Raw genomic sequence first — 17,637 nt, 5'->3', positions numbered from 1 at the left:
CCCTGGGGATCTCGCCGCTCCATTCCCGTGCTGTTCTGTTGCACCCCTGCTGTTCTGTTGCACCCCTTAGTGTTTTGCCTCGGTGTGGCGGGATCCGATCGGGTGCAGTTCCCTCACTGTGTCTCCGGTGTTGTCCCCTTTAGGACTACGGGTCAGTGAGGGACATTGTGTCTCATAGAGGGGCTGGCCATGTGGTCCTCTCTGTCGACTGGCTGCTCTAATTGGGAACATCAACCTCCTGGCCTGGTGGGCCATGATGTGCTCCACTCTCTCCTCCTCCCCCTTCATCTGCTCCCTTGTGCTCCGATCAGATGTCCCTCTTCCTGAGCTGTAGATTCAGTGCCATACTTTGAAATAAATTCTTCTGAGGGGAGGGGTAGGTGTTCACTTAGTAGTTGGCCTTGGGACCGGCCCCCCAGACCTCTCCATTGGTTCCCTGGGTTTTTTGTTCCTTGATGCTTGATACCTGATCCCTTCGACAGCTCATGGTCACACAGGCTGGTGTGTTTCTTCCATGTGGGCTTTGTTGCTTCTGAGCTAGATGGACATTTGTTTATCTTCGAGCCTTTAAGACCCGACACTATATCTTTTGATAGCCGGGCACCATCAGCTTTCTTCACCACATTTGCTTATGCACCTGCTTTGTCTTCAGTGGTCGTATCAGGAAGGTGGGCACCCACTGATATGATTTTTAGACCCCCACGGCTTTCACAAGAGATCACAGCACACAGACTGCTACCCCTAAATTATGGGGGCATTCTTTTACCACCACTGATATTGTTCTCTCTAACATTGGAGGGATGGGTGCGTTTCCTCTAGAATGTTCTGGCACTTACAATACCCAGCTAGGGTGCCTTTCTGAGATTGCTGCCTGGGACCCATAAGGTGTGCAGGGTCACAATCTTTGTTCTTTTGGAGCCCATTGTTTACATTTGGGCATAGACACATCCCATTAAGACTGTCCCCAGCAGGCATAAAATTGCAGCATCTTGGGGTTCATCTATTCTAAGTCTCTTTAAGGGGGTTAGGTGGTAGGGTGCCTCCATAGCTCAATCTTCTGGGATTCAGAAAGACAAAGGCTGGTCTTGGTGCCTCCTGCTTTTCTGGGTGGGATCTTGTAGTCTGCAGAGAAGCCTCAGAAACTCACTGCTATGGGGTGGGCTTACTGCAACCGAACCACCAAGACATGCGGTGCCAGTGAACAAGGGCACCCATCACCCCTAGTCCTGACTGTCTGCCTGTGGCCAAGCCCGGGAAAAGCTGATGAATTGGTGGGGGTGGAGGGAGGGCCCCAGATTCCCCCTCAGGCGGCTCTGGGAAAACCTTGCCCCATCTGCCAACTGCAGGGGCGCGCCTGCCTCCTGGAGGGCCGAGGGCTGCTTGGGCCAGGGCTCTGCGCACCTGGCCTTGGGTAGACTGCCCAGCCTCGTTTGTCCTGCCCTCTCTGTTTCTAGCCCCCCGGCGGCGGAATATTTCTTTGGACTGCTAATCGCGTCCTTGGTTGGGGGGTGGGGCGGGGTGTCCGGTCCCCTTCCATCTGTCCGGGCGCTCAGGATTGACAGCGATCTGGACTTCCTTCACTTTCTCTGCAGCTTGCGTGCGGGTGCAGTGGGCATGCCCGTGGGCGCCCCTCTCCGGGACCCTCTGGCGTGCTGGCAGAGGGTCCTTTCCCACCGTGGGAGTGCGCAGGGCGGGCCGCGGGCCGCGGGCCGAGCAGGGGCGGCTCCCCGCACTCACCTGCCATTGGCGGGTTGGGGCCGCCGGGGGCGGCGGCCGCGCTATAAGTGCCCAGCGGGGCCGGGCGCGCGGCGTGGCGTGGGGCGGCGCGGCGCAGGATGGTGGACAGCGTGTACCGCACCCGCTCCCTGGGGGTGGCGGCCCAGGGGCTCCCGGACCAGTACGCCGACGGGGAGGCCGCGCGCGTGTGGCAGCTCTACATCGGGGACACCCGCAGCCGCACGGCCGAGTACAAGGCCTGGCTGCTCGGGCTGCTGCGCCAGCACGGCTGCCGGCGGGTGCTCGACGTGGCCTGCGGCACCGGGTGAGCCCCGCGGCTGGTCGGGGTGCGTGCGGGGCCGGGGGCCAGGGCCCGGCCGGCCGGGCCATCGGGGCAGCTCCTCCGCCCGCCCCGAGCCTCGAGGAGGCGGGCAGAGGGCCGCCAGGGCCAGCTGGGTGCCTGCCTGGGCAGGACGGCCGCTGGGTGGGCCAGGCAGCGGGAGGCCGAGGGGAGATGGGGGCAAGAAGGGAGCAAGGGGCAAGGGAGGGCAAGGCTGGAGACCGCCCATGGAGGGCGCCAAGTTCGATCCTAACCCCAGCGCTGGCCCTGGCGTGTTGGTTGGCCTTGGGCAATGTTAACAGTTAATGTTGGCGCAACCTCAGCCGTGCCAAAAGCTGCGCGCAGGCAGTTTCCGACAGGTTGTTTTTACAAATCATTCTCTCCAAACCGCATGAGGTCGGTAGTGATATCCCCCTTTTGAATAGGACCCAGCAAGTCTTGGAGAAGGCGGTGGAGAGGCCATGGTGACCATCTGGCCTGTGTGCCTCTGGCCCAAGAGTTAGTTAAGCTACCCCAGGGCTCAGTTTGCCCTCGGCTCTAGTGGGGGCACCACCGTCTAGCTCACAATGTTGCTCATCCCATCATCCCATCGGGGTGTGCCTGGATGTGAACAGAGCTCACTGCCCTCCAGTGGACTCGGGCTCAGAGTGGGTTTCTGAGACTGTGAATCATCGTGGGAGCAGAAAGCCTCCACTTTCTCCCTCAGAGCAGCTGGTGGGCTCGAAATGCGGACCTCGAGGTTGACAGCCCCATGTGTAACTCGTTACACCACCAAGATCTGAATAGGTCATTAAGAAAAAGGGGGCTATCCAGGTGCTAAGCACATGTGTGAGTCATTGAAGGCCTGGACACAGAACCACACTGAACTCTGCCCTGCTAGGGCCCCTGACTGCCCCTCTCGGCTCTCCTCCCCGGTCCTGCCAGGGTGGACTCCATCATGCTGGTGGAGGAGGGCTTCAGCATGACCAGCGTGGACGCCAGTGACAAGATGCTCAAGTATGCACTTAAAGAGCGCTGGGACCGGCGCCACGAGCCAGCCTTTGACAAGTGGGGTACGTTGGGCCAGGCGGCCTTCCCTAGCCCAGCTCCCCCAGCCTGGCCATGGGGGACATGGCTCTCTCTGCCCCGAACTCCTTGAGTTAGTCTTTGGGTGAGATCCCACCCATCCACCCACCCAACCCCTAGGACAGAGCGGTCAGAGGAAGGATTTGTGTTGTTTTCCTGATGGAGGGAGACTGAGGCATTACGTATGAGAGGGGTGAGGTGTCAGAACCATGTGCAGTGTGCTGCCTCTCCCCTGCACCTCTAAGCCCAGAGTCCTCCTCATTCTCCACTGTCTGTGATGAGCCCCTCCCCCTGGAGGAACGGGGAACCATTTTGAAAAGGAAACGGAGGCAGGACACACCCGGTGTGGGTGGTGCCTGAGGTCTGGAATGAATCTTCTTACTCCGTGGCCCCTCCTTCTCCGTTTCTGCCTCCAGTCATCGAAGAAGCCAACTGGATGACTCTGGACAAGGATGTGCCCCAGCCGCCAGGGGGTGGCTTTGATGCTGTCATTTGCCTTGGGAACAGTTTTGCCCACCTGCCGGACTGCCAAGGTGAGAGCATGCGGGGTCTGGGACGTAGCCGTTGTCCTGGGAGGGGGCACGGGGCAGGAGATGGGGAAGGAGGGCCAAGCAGACAGACTTCTCCGCCCCTGCCTGGAGCTCAGGGGACCAGAGCGAACACCGGTTGGCACTGAAGAACATTGCGAGCATGGTGCGACCGGGGGGCCTGCTGGTCATCGACCACCGCAACTACGACCACATCCTCAGCACGGGCTGTGCGCCCCCAGGGAAGAATATCTACTATAAGGTGAGGGGCGCCCACAAGGAGCAAGGCTCGGACGGAGCTGGGAGCCTGGGCCCAGAGCGCGGGGGCTGCGGAGCTAACCTAGCTCGGCCTGCACTGTGGTCTGCAGAGTGACCTGACCAAGGACATCACGACATCCGTGCTGACCGTTAACAACAAGGCCCACATGGTGACTCTGGACTACACGGTGCAAGTGCCCGGGGACGGCGAGGACGGGGCTGCTGACCTGAGGTAGCCATGTGGCTAGGCAGGCGCGTGTGGGGAGGGGTGCTGCCTGTTGTCCCACCCCACGACCTCCTGGGTCCCTTTGCAGCAAGTTCCGGCTCTCCTACTACCCGCACCGCCTGGCATCCTTCACGGAGTTGCTTCGGGAAGCCTTCGGGGGCAAGTGCCAACACAGCGTCCTGGGGGACTTCAAGCCTTACAAGCCAGGCCAGGCCACCGTTCCCTGCTACTTCATCCATGTGCTCAAGAGGACAGACTGAGGACAGCGCCGCTTCCAGGCCACCTGCCCAAGTGCTGCTGGGTTGGTTGCAGATGTGGGCACCCAGCAGCTCTGTGGATACTGGGGGGTGGGGAGGGGTCGACTGCAGCTGTGGGCAGTGGTCTGACTTCAGGCTGGTGGAAAGCTAACACAATAGAGTCTGTGCCTTTTCGGCCCCATGGCCAGCCTTGTGTTTTGTGTTTCTGTCGGAAAGATGGGGCTCCCTGGTACCCACCCCAGCCTGCCTCTAGGGTGTACTCCTCTCACCTTTGGCTCTGTGCCACACGAGCTTTCTACAAATGACACCAGCAGAGGGCAGCATGTACTTGGTTTTCAGACACTTTATTTTCTGGCTAGTCCCCAAAACCCAGGTCTGGAAGAAGGGAAGGTCCCAGGCCTCGGGGGACCTGCCTTCAGGTGGGTGGGCAGCAGCCTGAGGAAGAGTCCCTTCCGCCTTTGCATGTCTGTGAGGGAAACCGGCACCCCTCGAGCCAGTGGGTGGGAGCCAGGAACACAGGTGCCCCTAGCAGACAGCAAACTTGCGCTGGATGCGCTTGTACCTGAGCAGCTCCTGCTCGCTGACAGAGGGCTGCAGGCGGGTGGCGGCCTGCAGCAGGTCCTCCATGGTGAGCAGCAGGCTGGGACTCCCCGACTCCCGCCCTGGGGAGTGACAGGGGCGAGTCAGGGCCAGGGTTCCTGTTCCAGCTGGGGGACAGAGGTCTGTGTGCCTAGGCAGGGAGAGTCCTGGGGGAAGCCCCTCCCTGCCCAGCACCGCTCAGTTGTCAATAGTCCCCGGCCTCGACCCAGGTGACTTCTGCCAAGGGGCTCACCTTCCTCCAGGTCACGAACCATGCGTTTGAGGGCAGTGGTCATGGCATCAGAGCAGAGGGAGTAGAGGTCGGCGCCTGTCAGCTGTGGTGGGCAGTGGTCCAGCACGCTCACCAGACTCACAGAGGGCTCCAGCTGGAATCTGTGGGCAGGGGACCAGGGGGTGCCGTGATAGCGGGCATGGCCCTCTCTCTCTTAGAAATCATGGCCGGCCCACTGGCCCAGCCCTTGGGGAGGCTCTCTCATGGGGCATACTTGCGTGTGATGGCGCTCAAAACCCGCAGCTGGGAGGTCCGGTCCTCGCTCACCCCCACAAACACCAGTTTGTCAAACCTTTCAGGAGAGCAGAAGGGACAGTCACTGCCTCCTCCCCCAGGCGGCCAGGCTGGCGTCAGTGCCAAATGAGCCCAGCCAAGAGGGTGGGGAAGGCACAATGTGAGGGCCCAGGGGCGGGCCCGTGTAGGGAGATGTGTGAGGCACCCACCTGCCAGGCCGCAGCAGGGCAGGGTCCAAGAGGTCTGGCCTGTTGGTGGCCCCGATCACAAACACATCCTGAGTGCTGTGAAGCCCGTCCAGCTCAGCCAGGAGCTGCGACACCACCCTGGACAAGAGGCAGAGAAGCTGGAGAGGCTTGGTCCACTCCCAAGCTCGCCCCTATGTGTGCCTCTCCTTGCCGGCCTCCTCACACCCCAGCCACCTCCACTGCCTCACTTATAGCTGCCACGACACTATCTGAAAGGAGCCCCCCCCCCACCGTGGCGCTGCCAGGTGAGTGTTGGACCGCTAACCCAAAGGTTGGTGGCTCAAACCACCACTGCTCAGCGCGGCCGGAGAAAGCAGAGGTTCTCGGCCCCAGGACGAGTTCCAGCTTGCAAACCTGACGTAGGGTCGCCGTGAGACAATCCGCTCAAAGACTGGGTTTGCTCTTGGACACTGAGCTGGAAGGACGAGTACTTGTAGCCAGTGGCCCAGGGATGGGGGCTCGAGTCAACTGCAATGTCCCTCTCCCGCCCACTCAAGATCCCAGATTCCACTCCTGCTCGGACCCCACCTGTCCATCACTCCTCCAGAGTCTCCACTTCGCCCCCGGCTTGGGGCCAGGGAGTCCAGCTCATCAAAGAAGATAATGCAGGGGGCTGCGGCTCTGGCCCTAGCGAACACTGAGGGGGCAGAGGGGGCTCAGAAGGGCAGGGCAGAGGAGGAAGGGAGCCGAACTGTGACCGTTCATGGTGGGCACTCTGGGTTAGGCCGCCTTGGCCAGGAATCCGGCCCATGGAAAGGAGGCCCAGAAGCCTTCAAGAGCAGCCTGGGCTGGGGGAGGTGCCGGGCTCGAGAAGGCAGGAGGGCCACCCCTGGCTGCGTGCTCACCTTCCCGCACGTTCTCCTCACTCTGGCCCACGTACATGTTGATCAGCTCTGGCCCCTTCACACTGACAAAGTGACCACGAGAGGCGGTGAGCGGGGAGGCTTGCCCCAGCCCCAGCCCATCCCTTCCAGCCCTCCACTACCTGAGGAAGGTGAGGCTGCACTCGGTGGCCACAGCCTTGGCCAGCAGGGTCTTGCCGGTGCCGGGGGGCCCATAGAGCAGGAGGCCTGAGCGCCGGAGGCCCAGGCTCAGCAGCTCCGGGTGCTCCAGGGGCAGCTGGATGGTCTCCAGAATCTCTCTCTTTGCCTCCTGCAGCCCCCCCACGTCCTGCCAGGACACCGAGGGGATCTAGGAGGTGAGGAGTGTGGTTGGGGACTGCGTGGCAGGGACACTCCTGCCCCGCTTCAAAGGGCCCCGGTCTCTACCCTGGGGGCGCCCACGGCTTGGGAGTGTGCTTCCTGCAGCTGCTCCAGTGCCTGCCCGAAGTCCTCCGCCAGGAGGGGGAAGCCAGCCGCACACAGGTCACCCTCATCTTCCTCACTCCAGCCACCTGCCAGCCTGCGGGGTGAAACCCAGGAGGCCCTCTGAAGGCCCTTGCCCGGCCTGCACCCTCCCCCTTCCTCCTCTGCCGGGGCCCCTGGGTCCTCCTCTCTTCCCCTCCTGACCCCAAGTCTCCTCACCCCGAGTTCTTAATCCTGGCACAGGCTGCGCGGCTGCTGTGGGTCAGGAGGGCATAGAGGTCCCCCACCACGAAGCCCTAGGGGATCAGAGGGAAGGACAGATGGACAGGGGCTGGTAGGTGGGAATCTCTGGGGGAGGAGGAAGGTAGACCCCCAGCACCCTCTCACTACTCACAGCACATCGCCGTGCCAGCTGGGCCAGGTTCACTTCCTGGCCCAGGGGGAGGTGGGCAGTGAGGGCCTGCAGGACTCGGAGCCGCTGGCCCTCAGACAGCACGGGCACCTCCAGCTCCTGAGGAAATGCTGTCTGCACATCAGCAGGCACGTCCTGGGCCCGGCTGGTGGTGGCCACCACCAAAAGGGGAGGGCAGCTGCAGGGAAGGAAAGTGGGCACTGAGGGCGCAGTGAGCAGCTCCCTCCTGAGCACTGCCTTGTCCCGAGGTTGGTGCAGATGGCAGGCGAGCGGAGGTGGACACTGGGGCAGGATGGGGACAAACAGCTCAGAGGGTCCTGAGGAGGGTTTGGGGAGCATCTTGCCTGAAGAACCTGCCCCCACCCTCAGTGGTTTTTTTTCTGTTAAGCTAGTGCTTTCCAATGAGCCTTGGTAGCTACTGGTTACACGTTGGGCTACGATCTGAAAGAGCAGCAGTTCAGAACCACCAGCCACTCCGTAAGAGAAGATGAGGCTTCCTACTCCCGTAAGTGCTGAGTCTCAGAAACTCACAAGGGCAGTTCTACCCTGTTCTATAGGGTCACTGTGCGTCAGCAGAGACTCGATGGCAGTGAGGGAGGGGTTCCCAGGGGTGGGAGCATAAGCCTCCCTCTCTGGACACCCCAAAGCCTTCAGTGCAGGATGAGGGGCAGAGATGCTAAGAAGCTGCTGCGGGAGGGGTTGTGGGGAAGAGAGAACTCAAGGCTGGAGAGAAGGCAGAGCCTGGCCCTGCCTGCTGACAGGCTGGCACCAAGTACCTGGCCAGTGGGTCCTCGTCGAGCAGGAGATGGCGCAGTGTCCCCACCACGCGGGCGTCCTCACCTAGCCCCTCGCGGTCCCGGCCCAGAAGGTCCACAGCCGTCAGCAGCAGGACTGCGGGCCGGCAGTGTCGGGCCCGAGAGAAGGTGGCCTGCAGCCTGGACTCCACAACCCCACTGCTGTCTGCACAGAGGCTGGAGCAGGGCACCTGGAAGGGAACCCACACGCCTGTGAGCAGGTGAGCAAGGGCAGGTGGCGGGACCGGGATGGGGACAGGGGTTGGGGGAGCATGAATCTGAAGACTCTGGCTATTTTCTGGAGGCCAAGGGTTAGGTTAGGAGAGGGTGACACTGGCCAACTCCCATCCCCACATCCCAGAGACCCTAGTGCTAGCCCCCAGATTCCTGAATTGCCACCGAAGACCTTGAAGCATCTTCCCCCTTGAAAGCACCTCTGGGAATATACCTGACCCACGGGACTGAGGGGTTAGGGCCTGGCCGGTGGAGAGGGACGGATGGATGGATGGACAGTCAGCGAGAAAGGGAGTGCATCTATGAGGGGCAAGGAGTTGGCTCTGCTCCCCGGGTATCCTCACCTTCAGCAGGTGGAGGCCCAGGCGGCTACAGGCAGCAGCGACTGCGGTGCTCTTCCCGCTGCCCGGGGGCCCCCTCAGTAGGACACTGCTACTTCCTGTCAGCAGGGCACCCCTGCAACCAGAGGATACCCGTCTCCACCACCAGCCAGAATGTCAGTGCCCCTGGTTCCATGGGGGCCCTTGGAGCTGGCAGGCAAACTCTGTTCTCTCCCGCTGGGCAGCCCTTGGCCAGCCGCAACCACTTCCCCACAGGGAGGGGCTCCTGCAGGGGGGCGGGAGGCTGATGCAGCAGCCAGCGCTGAGCTCCTGCGGCCCTCCCTGTGCTCCTGCGCCTTAAGCAAGCCTTGGCTGTGAGGGCCGGTCTCAATTGCATGGAGAGGGAATGAGGGGGGAAGAGGGGTGCCTGTCTTTATACTTGGACCAATAATGTTGGGAGCTTACAGGACACGGGTTGGTTGCCTGGGCACCCCCAGTTGAGAGGGGCCCTCCCTACTCCACTCTGGCCAGCAGCACTGGGAAACACGGGTCTGTGGGACCGCACCTCTGGGGATGCTGGCGCAGGCCTGCCTCACCTTGGGGCTGCGGCCTCACTCACCCTGGCTGGAGGCGAGGCTTCAGGGCGGCGCAGAGCTCAGCCACCAGGGTCTCCAGGCCTGGGGGGCACACGCTGCTCCAGAGAGGGCTTTCTCCTGAAGGCAGCCCCGGCACTGCGCTCAGGGTGGTGCCCACCTGTGAAAGGCAGGAGGAAGCTTAGATGGAAAGATGCTTCTAGCACCGCCCCCCGGGTACTCCTATCCCAGAGGCCTCACCAGATACAAGGAGGTATGGGTGGTATCAGCCAAGTAGGCACTGGCTGGCTCTTCCGGGGCATCTCCAACGGTCTTCTTCACCTTAAAGAACATCTTCCGCCACCTGCGGAGCAGAGGCCCAGTGGACCCTCTGTCCTGTGTTCCCGCTTCCTGGACTCAGGACAGCTGTCTCAATCAGGGAGCGCCGACTGGGGCTACACTCAAGACACACCACAAATGGAGGCCCCCACACACGCTGAGGGGCAGAGCTCTGCCTGCCCTTTAGCACCCTCCACCAGAGGGCCCCAGGAGCAGGGCCCCCACCCACTGCCACGGGGAGAAAGCCCTGCCTGCAGAATTGTTCTCCTGCTCCCACACCCGCCCGCCCAGGCCCCTCCAACCTCAGAAGGCAAAGCTTCCTTTTATTTGCTCATCCACAAAATCTAATGGCAGACAGATTCCTAGTGATGACAGCTGTTTGGGCCGCACACTAGAGTTACCCGTGAGGCTTTTCCAAATCAACATTTCTCACACAGTGCAGGATTTTTTCCAAATGGCATACCCAGGGTGAGCCAACCCGTCCATGGAACAGAGTCATGGGTGCTGGGGGCTGTGGGCAGTGGGCAGTAGCTGCCAGTGGGCTTGTCGGGAAACGAAGTGACTTCAGAATTTAGACCGCAGACGGCTGCACAGTGGTAAAGCCCATCGAATTGCACACCTTTATGGGATGAACTCAGTGGTATGTTATCGATAGCCTGACTTTCCCTTTTTCCTTAAAGGCACGTTTCTTTAGGAGAGGGCGAATGGAAATGGGAGAGACAGGGAGGAAGTAGGCTACTTTACTCTTTCATTGTGGGGACTGCAGTCAATGAGGTGAAATGTGTGTGGATTATTGCAGAAAACAGATCTGCTCTTTAAATCTTGCCCCCAATTCACAATTTTTCAACAGATAAAATTACCTATTAGAAATGTCCATTAGAAATATAAAAAGGACATTTTCCTTTGGAAAATCTAGATACTTCATGTGTCCTCGCCTCATACTGATCCTGCCTCAACAGATTGGAGGCAGAGGCTAGAAGCTCTCTGGACTCAGTGAGCACTACCATCTTTCTGTCTGCCAACCTGGCTGGCCCTGCTCTTCTCAGGCCACCCTAGGGAAGGAACCGGAGTCGGCAGGCAACTCTGTGGGGCCAGCAGAGGCCCAAACCAGAACTGGCTCAGAAGGTCACAGGGCACAGGGTGGGCAGTCTATAGATTCCCTTCTGAAAGCTGGCTCCTAAGTTTGATGGCTAAGCGCCAGCCTGACATATTTCACCAGGCCTCGGTTGTGAACTTGACCCGGGAGGCCTGAGGTACCATGGAGCGCTAAGTGGGGTCACAGGGGGGTGCTGCTAGACCCTGCATCTAGGCACCACAGTCCTGAGACAGGGAGACTGTGCCTTGGCCAGAGGATGGGAGAACCAAGTTGTGAATGTTGCTTGAGGCTCACTCAGGAGCTTCGACAGGGCCTCTCTTGGCAGAGGACCCAGGTGGGCAAAGCCTGAGTCCTTGGTCAGGAAGGCTCATGTGGCCAAGTCCCAGCAGGTGGGCCTAGTCCCACCTCACTTGAACTCCCCGATTGCTGGGTTACTGTGTCCATCAGCTGTATCCCCTCTCCGAGTCAACTGCTATACTCAGTCCAGAATAGAGGGGCTGGTTAGCTATAAACCCAAAGCCAAACCCAGCCCAGGGACATCAAGTCAGTTCCGGCTCATAGAGATCCTACATAGGGTTTCTGACACTTTAAATCTTTATAAGAGCAGATAGTGTGCCTGCATCTTTCTCCCACAGTGCCTGGTGGGTTTGAACCGCTGACCTGTGGTTCGCAGTCCACAGCTTATGCACCAGGGCACCTTGGTTAGGATATAAAGTCCTACTTTGCCCCCGTTGCCTAAGGGCCAAGGCAGTCTCTTCATTCTTTGCCCCCCACTTTACAGGGGACCCCTGTGGTCAGTCACCCCAGCTGGGTCCCTGGTTTGGGTCCTTGGCTTGGTTATGCTTTCCCTCATTCTCGGCTGGGGGTAAGGGAAGAGAGGAAAAGCCTTTTCAGGGACAGCAGCCTCTCTGGCAGACAGGACTACAGAGCAGCCTGCGTGTGCTCCATCAATTAAGAGGTCCCCTTTACTGCTCGAGCCCTGGCAGGAACACTTATTGTGGTTGAGATTGATTCGAAAGGTGAGAATCACATTGTGGTCTGGGTCAGGTTGGCAAACTTTTGAGACAGAGCCAATCCTGTCCCTCACAACAATTTCAAAATTACTCGAGATCCATAAATGTATTTTTACACAGAAATGAGCTCACCATTATCTGAATCCTATCCTAAAAAATGCCAGTTTTCCTTCAAAGCCACATGTATGTGCCGATCCAGCCGCACATGACTCTTGCGTGGCACAGTTAGGCAGCCCTCGGGCTGGGTCATCTGGCATCAAACTTTACTTTAGCTGGGAGCCCCAGGCAACAACCAGCACCTCCCAGTCAGCATGGGGCGGACCTTGTTTCAGAGAATCTGAAGACAGCCTGAGCCTTCTCCCCAGACAAAACGTACACAACCACCAGGCAAGTTCGTCTGCACAGCCACTGCACACAGCTCCGAGGCACCCAGACAAGAGCCGCGGGGTGAGGACGGGACGGGAGGCAGCTGCGTACCTGGGCAGTTTCTCTGGGCTTCCTTCCAGGATCTCCACTTGCCCAGCTGTTGCCACACACAGAACACCCCCTTCCTGGACTACCCTGCAACATAGCAGCCCTGGTCAGCTGACACAGCCCCGCCCCTCCCTCCACCCACAGCATGCCCACTACTTCTTAGGGGTTTCCTGCCCCCCAGAAATCTCCAGAGAACAAGTCAGACCTAGAATGAGCTGGAGGAAATGGCAAAGGGGCTAGAAAGGGAGATTAAAACCAGCATCTCAGCTCCTTGGGGATCCACTTGGATCTTACATTTAGACTGTCTAAATTCATTAGCCAGAGTTCTGGTGTCTGACTGCCCACCAAGAGGCTCCCAGGCACGCTTTCTAAAAGGTGGCTTCTTTTCATCGGAAGTTCTACGGACTAGGATCTAAGGCATGGGACTGGAGAGCGATGAGGGTGGGGTGCAGTCCTCCTGAAGCGGGGAGGCAGCTAACCTGGGCGTCTCAAAGTGCCGATAGAGGACACGGTCATAATTCCCATCCGTGCGGTAGTGGGGAGAGGACACAATTTCGATGTGTAGTTCTTTGGCAAACGGAGGTGCAGGCAGCACTGAACAACTTCCTTTGTCTTCAGGGGCACGGGAGCCATCCAAGTACCTCTAGTGGAGAGACAACCACCTTATTACAGCAGCCCCAAGATCCAGCTCTGCTCTGCCTCTTCAGAGCCAGTGTATCTCCTCCAGTCCCTCCTTCGCCCGCCGCAGCAGGCGAACGAGTGCCCCTAGAATGCAATCCCATGGCAGAGAAATGTCTCCCTCCAGTGAGCAGCTCATGTTCTGGCGCGGGCTCCAAAATGTGGCACCCCCTCATCCCCCTGGAAAGATGAGCCGTCTGTGATGATCTTTAAGTTGACCCAGGGCCGGTGAAATAGGAGAGCCATTGAATCCTCACAAGTCCTTGCATGACACCAGGCAGCCACTGGGATTGGCATACAGGGGGCCCTATCTGAATTCAGGATCTCCCCAAAGCTGCATGGGCTGGCTCAGCTGACAGAGCTCCAGTCTAACTACTCCAGAAGTTTCCCCTCAGCTCAAAGGAAGTGTCCCCCGTTCCACGCCTGTGCATCTTCTCTCCCTCACAGCGTGCGTCCACTGCACGGCATTGTCTGACAGAACCTCCGCCATCATGGGAAGGAACGGGCTAGGCGCATGACTAAAGCAATCAAAGCACTGAAGTTTAGATTTTATTTCAGCCTAACTTCCTGCTGAGCAGCTGCAAATGGCCTACTGGCAGTGCAGTCCTGAACCGGGCCTTCAGATGCATAATTATACCTTAGTCGAAATTTGCCCCCGATAAATACGTGGAACTGCCGTCAAGCGTGCTCTTTTAGGGCAGACACCAGAATTTGTTCTGGTATGAAATGTCCAAATGAAATGCCAGGCACCAAAGATGAAAGCCCTTTCATTCAAGGAATCCCCAACACATAACCTGAGGACAGCATTTTAACCAGGCGCAGAACACAACAAATCCCAGAGAAAGGTACAAAAAGCTACAGGAGGCGGAAAAGCCTCTTCAGAGCATGGTGGACAGGAAGTGCACGGTTTTGTAAACCAGGAAGCCGACACTTAAGACACTTAGATGGGCCTGGACAGCAAGCTGGTAGGATTTTAATAGACTAGTTTAGAACAGCGGTTCTCAACCTTCCTAATGCCTTGACCCTTTATGTGGTGACCCCCAACCATAAAACTTTTCTTTCATAAAACTATTTTCATTGCTACTTCATCACTGTCATTTTGCTGCTGTTATGAGTTGGACGACCCCTGTGAAAGGGTCGTTTGACCCCTAAAGGAGTTGAGAACCGTCATTTTGCTGCTGTTATGAGTTGGACGACCCCTGTGAAAGGGTCGTTTGACCCCTAAAGGAGTTGAGAACCGCTGGGTTAGTAGAGGACTTTGAAGGCAGGGTAAACGTGAGCGAAGGCACCAAGGTGTCTCCTCTTCTGCATACTACCTGGCACCACAGGGAGTGGTTCTGGACAATGCGGAGTGGACTTCCACTTCTTAGCCACTCGTGATAGAACAGAACTGGCCATGGGGTTTTCTAGAGAGCCGATGGCCGGGTCTTTGTCTCCTGGAGCCACCAGGTGGGTCTGAATTGACAATCTTTCGATTGGCATCTGGGTGCTTAACTGCTGTGCCACCAGGCCCGTTCCCATCAAGTACATCCCAGTGATTTGGCAAACTGGTTTGATAGGTGTCATCTCATATTCATGCCAGGCAGCCTAAATGTGAAATCTCACCTTTCACCCACATAGATGAACTCCCTGCCCACAGCCCACCACCCGATGGAGGTCTGCACTGACAAGACATTAGGCTACCATCCATGAAGCGAAACGCCCAAGGATCCTAAGGAGTAAGGGGCATAAATCCGGTAGCTCTCATCGACTGGATTCCGACTCAGCGATAGGGCAGGGGAGAACTGCTCCTGTGGGTTTCCCAAACAGTAACTCTTCATGGGTGTCGAAAGCCTGCTCATTTTCCGGCCGTTCAGTAAAGATGGGGATGGGCAGGGGAATGGTCAAAGGAAACATGCCTGACCCGGGTGCTGTGTCCTACCTGAATTCTGAGCTCGCCCACTTCCAGAGGGTCACAGCCGAGATTAAAAGCTAGGGTGGCGGGCACAAGAGCCAGTCCGTCAGCGAGAGTCTCTCCCAGCTGCCCGGACCCAGGCCCCAGCCTCTCGAAGAGGTTCCAGCGAGGTTCTACGACCTGCACTGTGGCCAAGTGCGGTTTGGAGGTCGTCTCTCCGGTCCGGGCCACCCACACCCATTCGCCCTGGAAGAGGCCGAGGCCTCGGAGGCATGTCCTGCTCACCCGCAGTGAGTCTCCACTCCCTCCCACAACTCCCCGGAGTTGCCGGACCGTGGCGGGCGCCGCGAAGGAGGACACCACGGGCGGGGGTCGGGGCCGGCTGCAGTCTCCAGTCTCCAGGCCCAGTTTGCTGCCCCCGCGGAGCTCGGTCACTGCCAGCCGAGTCCCGGGGCCCAGTAACCCTTGCAACGCCGGCCGCGTCTCCAGCACCCGCGGTCCCGGGGCTGACAAGGCTTCTCCGCGCCTCACTAGCAGCGGCCCGACCCGCGGCCCGAGGCCCTGCCCAGACGAGGTGCCGAGCAGCGCCCAGCCGAGCGCCGGGGGGCGCCGCACTGGCCGCGCCCGCACCCAGGCCCCCGAGTCCAGCGCCAAGAGCCGCAGCAGCGCTCGGCTAACCAGCAGCGGCGGAGGCCCGGGGCCCTGCTCCTCGGTCCCCGCTGCCGGCCCCTCCTGGGCGGCCACTAGCAAGGCCGGCCCAGCGGGGCTCTCCCCGGCAGGCCGCAGGGCCAGCACCAGGCCCGGCCCCGCGGCGGGCCACGGGCCCCCGGGCGGCAGCAGCACTGCTAACGGGGGCATCTCCGTCGGGAAGGGCTCCAGGACCCTCAGGGCGGCCAAGGCCATAGTGACAGGAGACCAACCAAGAAGGTGGAGGAGCGCGGCTTCCGGCGCCGGCGAGAGGGCCCTCCGAGCGGTGCGAGCGCCGTTTCCGCTTCCGCCGGGGGCGGGGTGGAAAGGTGGGCGGGGCTTCGGGTGCGGCAACTTAGCGGAAGGAGATCCCGAAGGTGCGTCCAGGGCTGTAAACTCTGCGGCTGCGCAGCGCGTACGCACGCGCCCTTTGACCCTGTGCTCAGAGGCCTCTTGCAGGGAAGGAACGTTCGCCCTACTCGGTGGAATCGAGCAGTTGATTGCCGCCCCACCGCGACCCCGGAACGACCCCACCCAGGGCTGGGCGTTGTGGGTGGAGTGTTTAGCAAAGAATCCAGCCCTCCCCCTGCTGGAACTGCAGGCAGTGGGGATGGTAGCGGGAGGGAGTGGCAGGATTATAAAAACTGTTTTAGACTTGCATGTGGACAAGTAGTGGCTGCTGGCTGGGTTCCTCCATGTGATTCACGCAGCCCTGGAGCGCTTGGTGCTGCCACGCCCGTTCCAACACATCCTGCACAAAGCCCAGGTTCCAGCACTTCTTGCTCTGCATTGTCCTGGTCGTGCAACACCCACCACACCGACAAAGCATCTTCCTTCTCTCATCTCCCCAAATCCAGCTGCTCTCCTCCTACTCCTTGCTGTCCAGAGACCCATAGGTGGGAGGGATGGAGATTTCTGGTTTAAAGAGCATAGAGACAACAGCCTGCTCACCACCTGCACCGCTCACCTGGATTCCATCCAACCCTCTACCTGCAACGGCTCTGTACAAGACACTCATACCTGGGTAGGCCACACATTTCCAAGCATTAATACTATATTTGCACATAGAGATGATGGGCTGCATGGTGGTGATCTACTTTCTGGGCCTTGCATTCTCCTCTAGCTAAATCCTCACTCCTTTCCTGCACAGTCGAGAAGTGCCTTCTACTTCAGATATGATGCGTTCTTGCTAATATTTTTTGAAAGTCAAGTATCTGGAAATTGAATCCTAGATTTACACGTAAGAGCTTTCTATCCCCAGCGAGACCAGACAATATATTGTACTTGACTGATCATAGTTCCTGGAAGAACCTCCCATCTTTAACCTGACATTGGCCAGCCACACTTCTTTAAAATAGCAATGCATACTCCTGCCATACTACTCCCTCCATCTTTAAAATAATCTGGTAAATGGTATACCTGAAAAGCACATGAAATAAAAACTGCTATCTAAAAAAACAATAGCATGCAAGAATATACTAGGTACTTGGATTTCACATGGATTTAAGTTCCCATTTGGGAATACTAAACTATGTAGGACTTGCCTTCTGCCTCCCAGAGGGACCAATGGCTGGAAGAGTGGAGAGTCCCAAATAGAATGTATCTGCTTTATATAGTATCAGGCAAGCTGTAGGACGCAGGACTCTAGTGCTCCTTGAGGTTTTAGGGAATGGTAAGTACATCTATCTGATATACTGCCTGGAAGCCCCCCGGAGGGAACAGTTTGAGCAGGTCCACTAATCTAAAGGTTGGTGGTTGGAACACAGGACTGCAGAAGAAAAGCCTGGCGGTCTGCTTCCTTAAAAATTAGCTAAGACAATTGTATGGAGCTTTACTGCTGAATAATAACATATAGGACCACAATATGAGTGCGAATTGAGTTGGGAGAAAGAGGCTCTATCCTGCTTAGGGTCAGAACTCATGCAGATGCATAACCAGTTGGTGTCAAATGGACCTTCACTCATGAGCATCCCATATTGTCAGAGTAGAAATGTGTTCCCTATAGGTGTCCAATGGCTGAGTTTTCAGAAGTCATTTGCCAGGTTTTCCAAGGCCTCCCAGGGTGGACCCAAACTTCG

At 58.5% G+C, this 17,637-nt stretch overlaps 2 protein-coding genes across 3 annotated transcripts; one reads left to right on the top strand and one right to left on the bottom strand.

Moving 5' to 3' along the window:
• Nucleotides 1-1,835: 1,835 nt before the first annotated feature.
• On the top strand, nucleotides 1,836-4,525 carry GNMT (glycine N-methyltransferase). 2 transcript variants are annotated; one of them, XM_075555091.1, is made up of 6 exons: nucleotides 1,836-2,041; nucleotides 2,981-3,108; nucleotides 3,538-3,652; nucleotides 3,823-3,910; nucleotides 4,017-4,138; nucleotides 4,221-4,525. In XM_075555091.1, the coding sequence occupies exons 1-6, from the start codon at nucleotides 1,836-1,838 to the stop codon at nucleotides 4,390-4,392; spliced, it is 831 nt and encodes a 276-aa protein (XP_075411206.1). In that variant the 3' UTR covers nucleotides 4,393-4,525. The 2 variants fall into 2 exon arrangements, with proteins under 2 accessions (XP_075411206.1, XP_075411205.1); XM_075555090.1 differs by having other exon boundaries at nucleotides 3,538-3,654; nucleotides 3,768-3,910.
• Nucleotides 4,526-4,714: 189 nt separating this feature from the next.
• On the bottom strand, nucleotides 4,715-15,831 carry PEX6 (peroxisomal biogenesis factor 6). The gene is made up of 17 exons (XM_075555086.1): nucleotides 14,900-15,831; nucleotides 12,780-12,943; nucleotides 12,304-12,387; nucleotides 9,640-9,742; nucleotides 9,426-9,559; nucleotides 8,831-8,942; nucleotides 8,235-8,443; nucleotides 7,441-7,636; nucleotides 7,266-7,342; nucleotides 7,011-7,143; nucleotides 6,728-6,933; nucleotides 6,588-6,649; nucleotides 6,271-6,379; nucleotides 5,704-5,820; nucleotides 5,475-5,552; nucleotides 5,222-5,361; nucleotides 4,715-5,051 (listed from the first exon to the last, which is right to left on the bottom strand). Exons 1-17 carry the CDS (start codon nucleotides 15,773-15,775, stop codon nucleotides 4,915-4,917), a joined length of 2,937 nt encoding a protein of 978 aa, XP_075411201.1. The 5' UTR covers nucleotides 15,776-15,831; the 3' UTR covers nucleotides 4,715-4,914.
• Nucleotides 15,832-17,637: the final 1,806 nt, after the last annotated feature.

This window comes from Tenrec ecaudatus, chromosome 7 (genome assembly GCF_050624435.1).
Source record: "Tenrec ecaudatus isolate mTenEca1 chromosome 7, mTenEca1.hap1, whole genome shotgun sequence".
In the NCBI taxonomy this organism is placed as follows: Eukaryota; Metazoa; Chordata; class Mammalia; order Afrosoricida; family Tenrecidae; genus Tenrec; species Tenrec ecaudatus.
The sequence above is the reverse complement of the archived record's forward strand: the minus strand, read 5'-3'. Positions and strand labels throughout refer to the sequence as shown.

Excerpts from the sequence above, each read along its gene's own strand:
- GNMT (XM_075555090.1), top strand. The coding sequence starts at position 1,836 with ATGGTGGACAGCGTGTACCGCACCCGCTCCCTGGGGGTGGCGGCCCAG. Across the intron at positions 3,109-3,537 it reads GCCAGCCTTTGACAAGTGGG|TCATCGAAGAAGCCAACTGG; the intron begins GTACGTTGGGCC and ends TTCTGCCTCCAG. Across the intron at positions 4,139-4,220 it reads GACGGGGCTGCTGACCTGAG|CAAGTTCCGGCTCTCCTACT; the intron begins GTAGCCATGTGG and ends GTCCCTTTGCAG.
- PEX6 (XM_075555086.1), bottom strand. The coding sequence starts at position 15,775 with ATGGCCTTGGCCGCCCTGAGGGTCCTGGAGCCCTTCCCGACGGAGATG. Across the intron at positions 7,144-7,265 it reads GCCAGGATTAAGAACTCGGG|GCTGGCAGGTGGCTGGAGTG; the intron begins GTGAGGAGACTT and ends TTCACCCCGCAG. Across the intron at positions 5,553-5,703 it reads GCCCTGCTGCGGCCTGGCAG|GTTTGACAAACTGGTGTTTG; the intron begins GTGGGTGCCTCA and ends CTCTCCTGAAAG.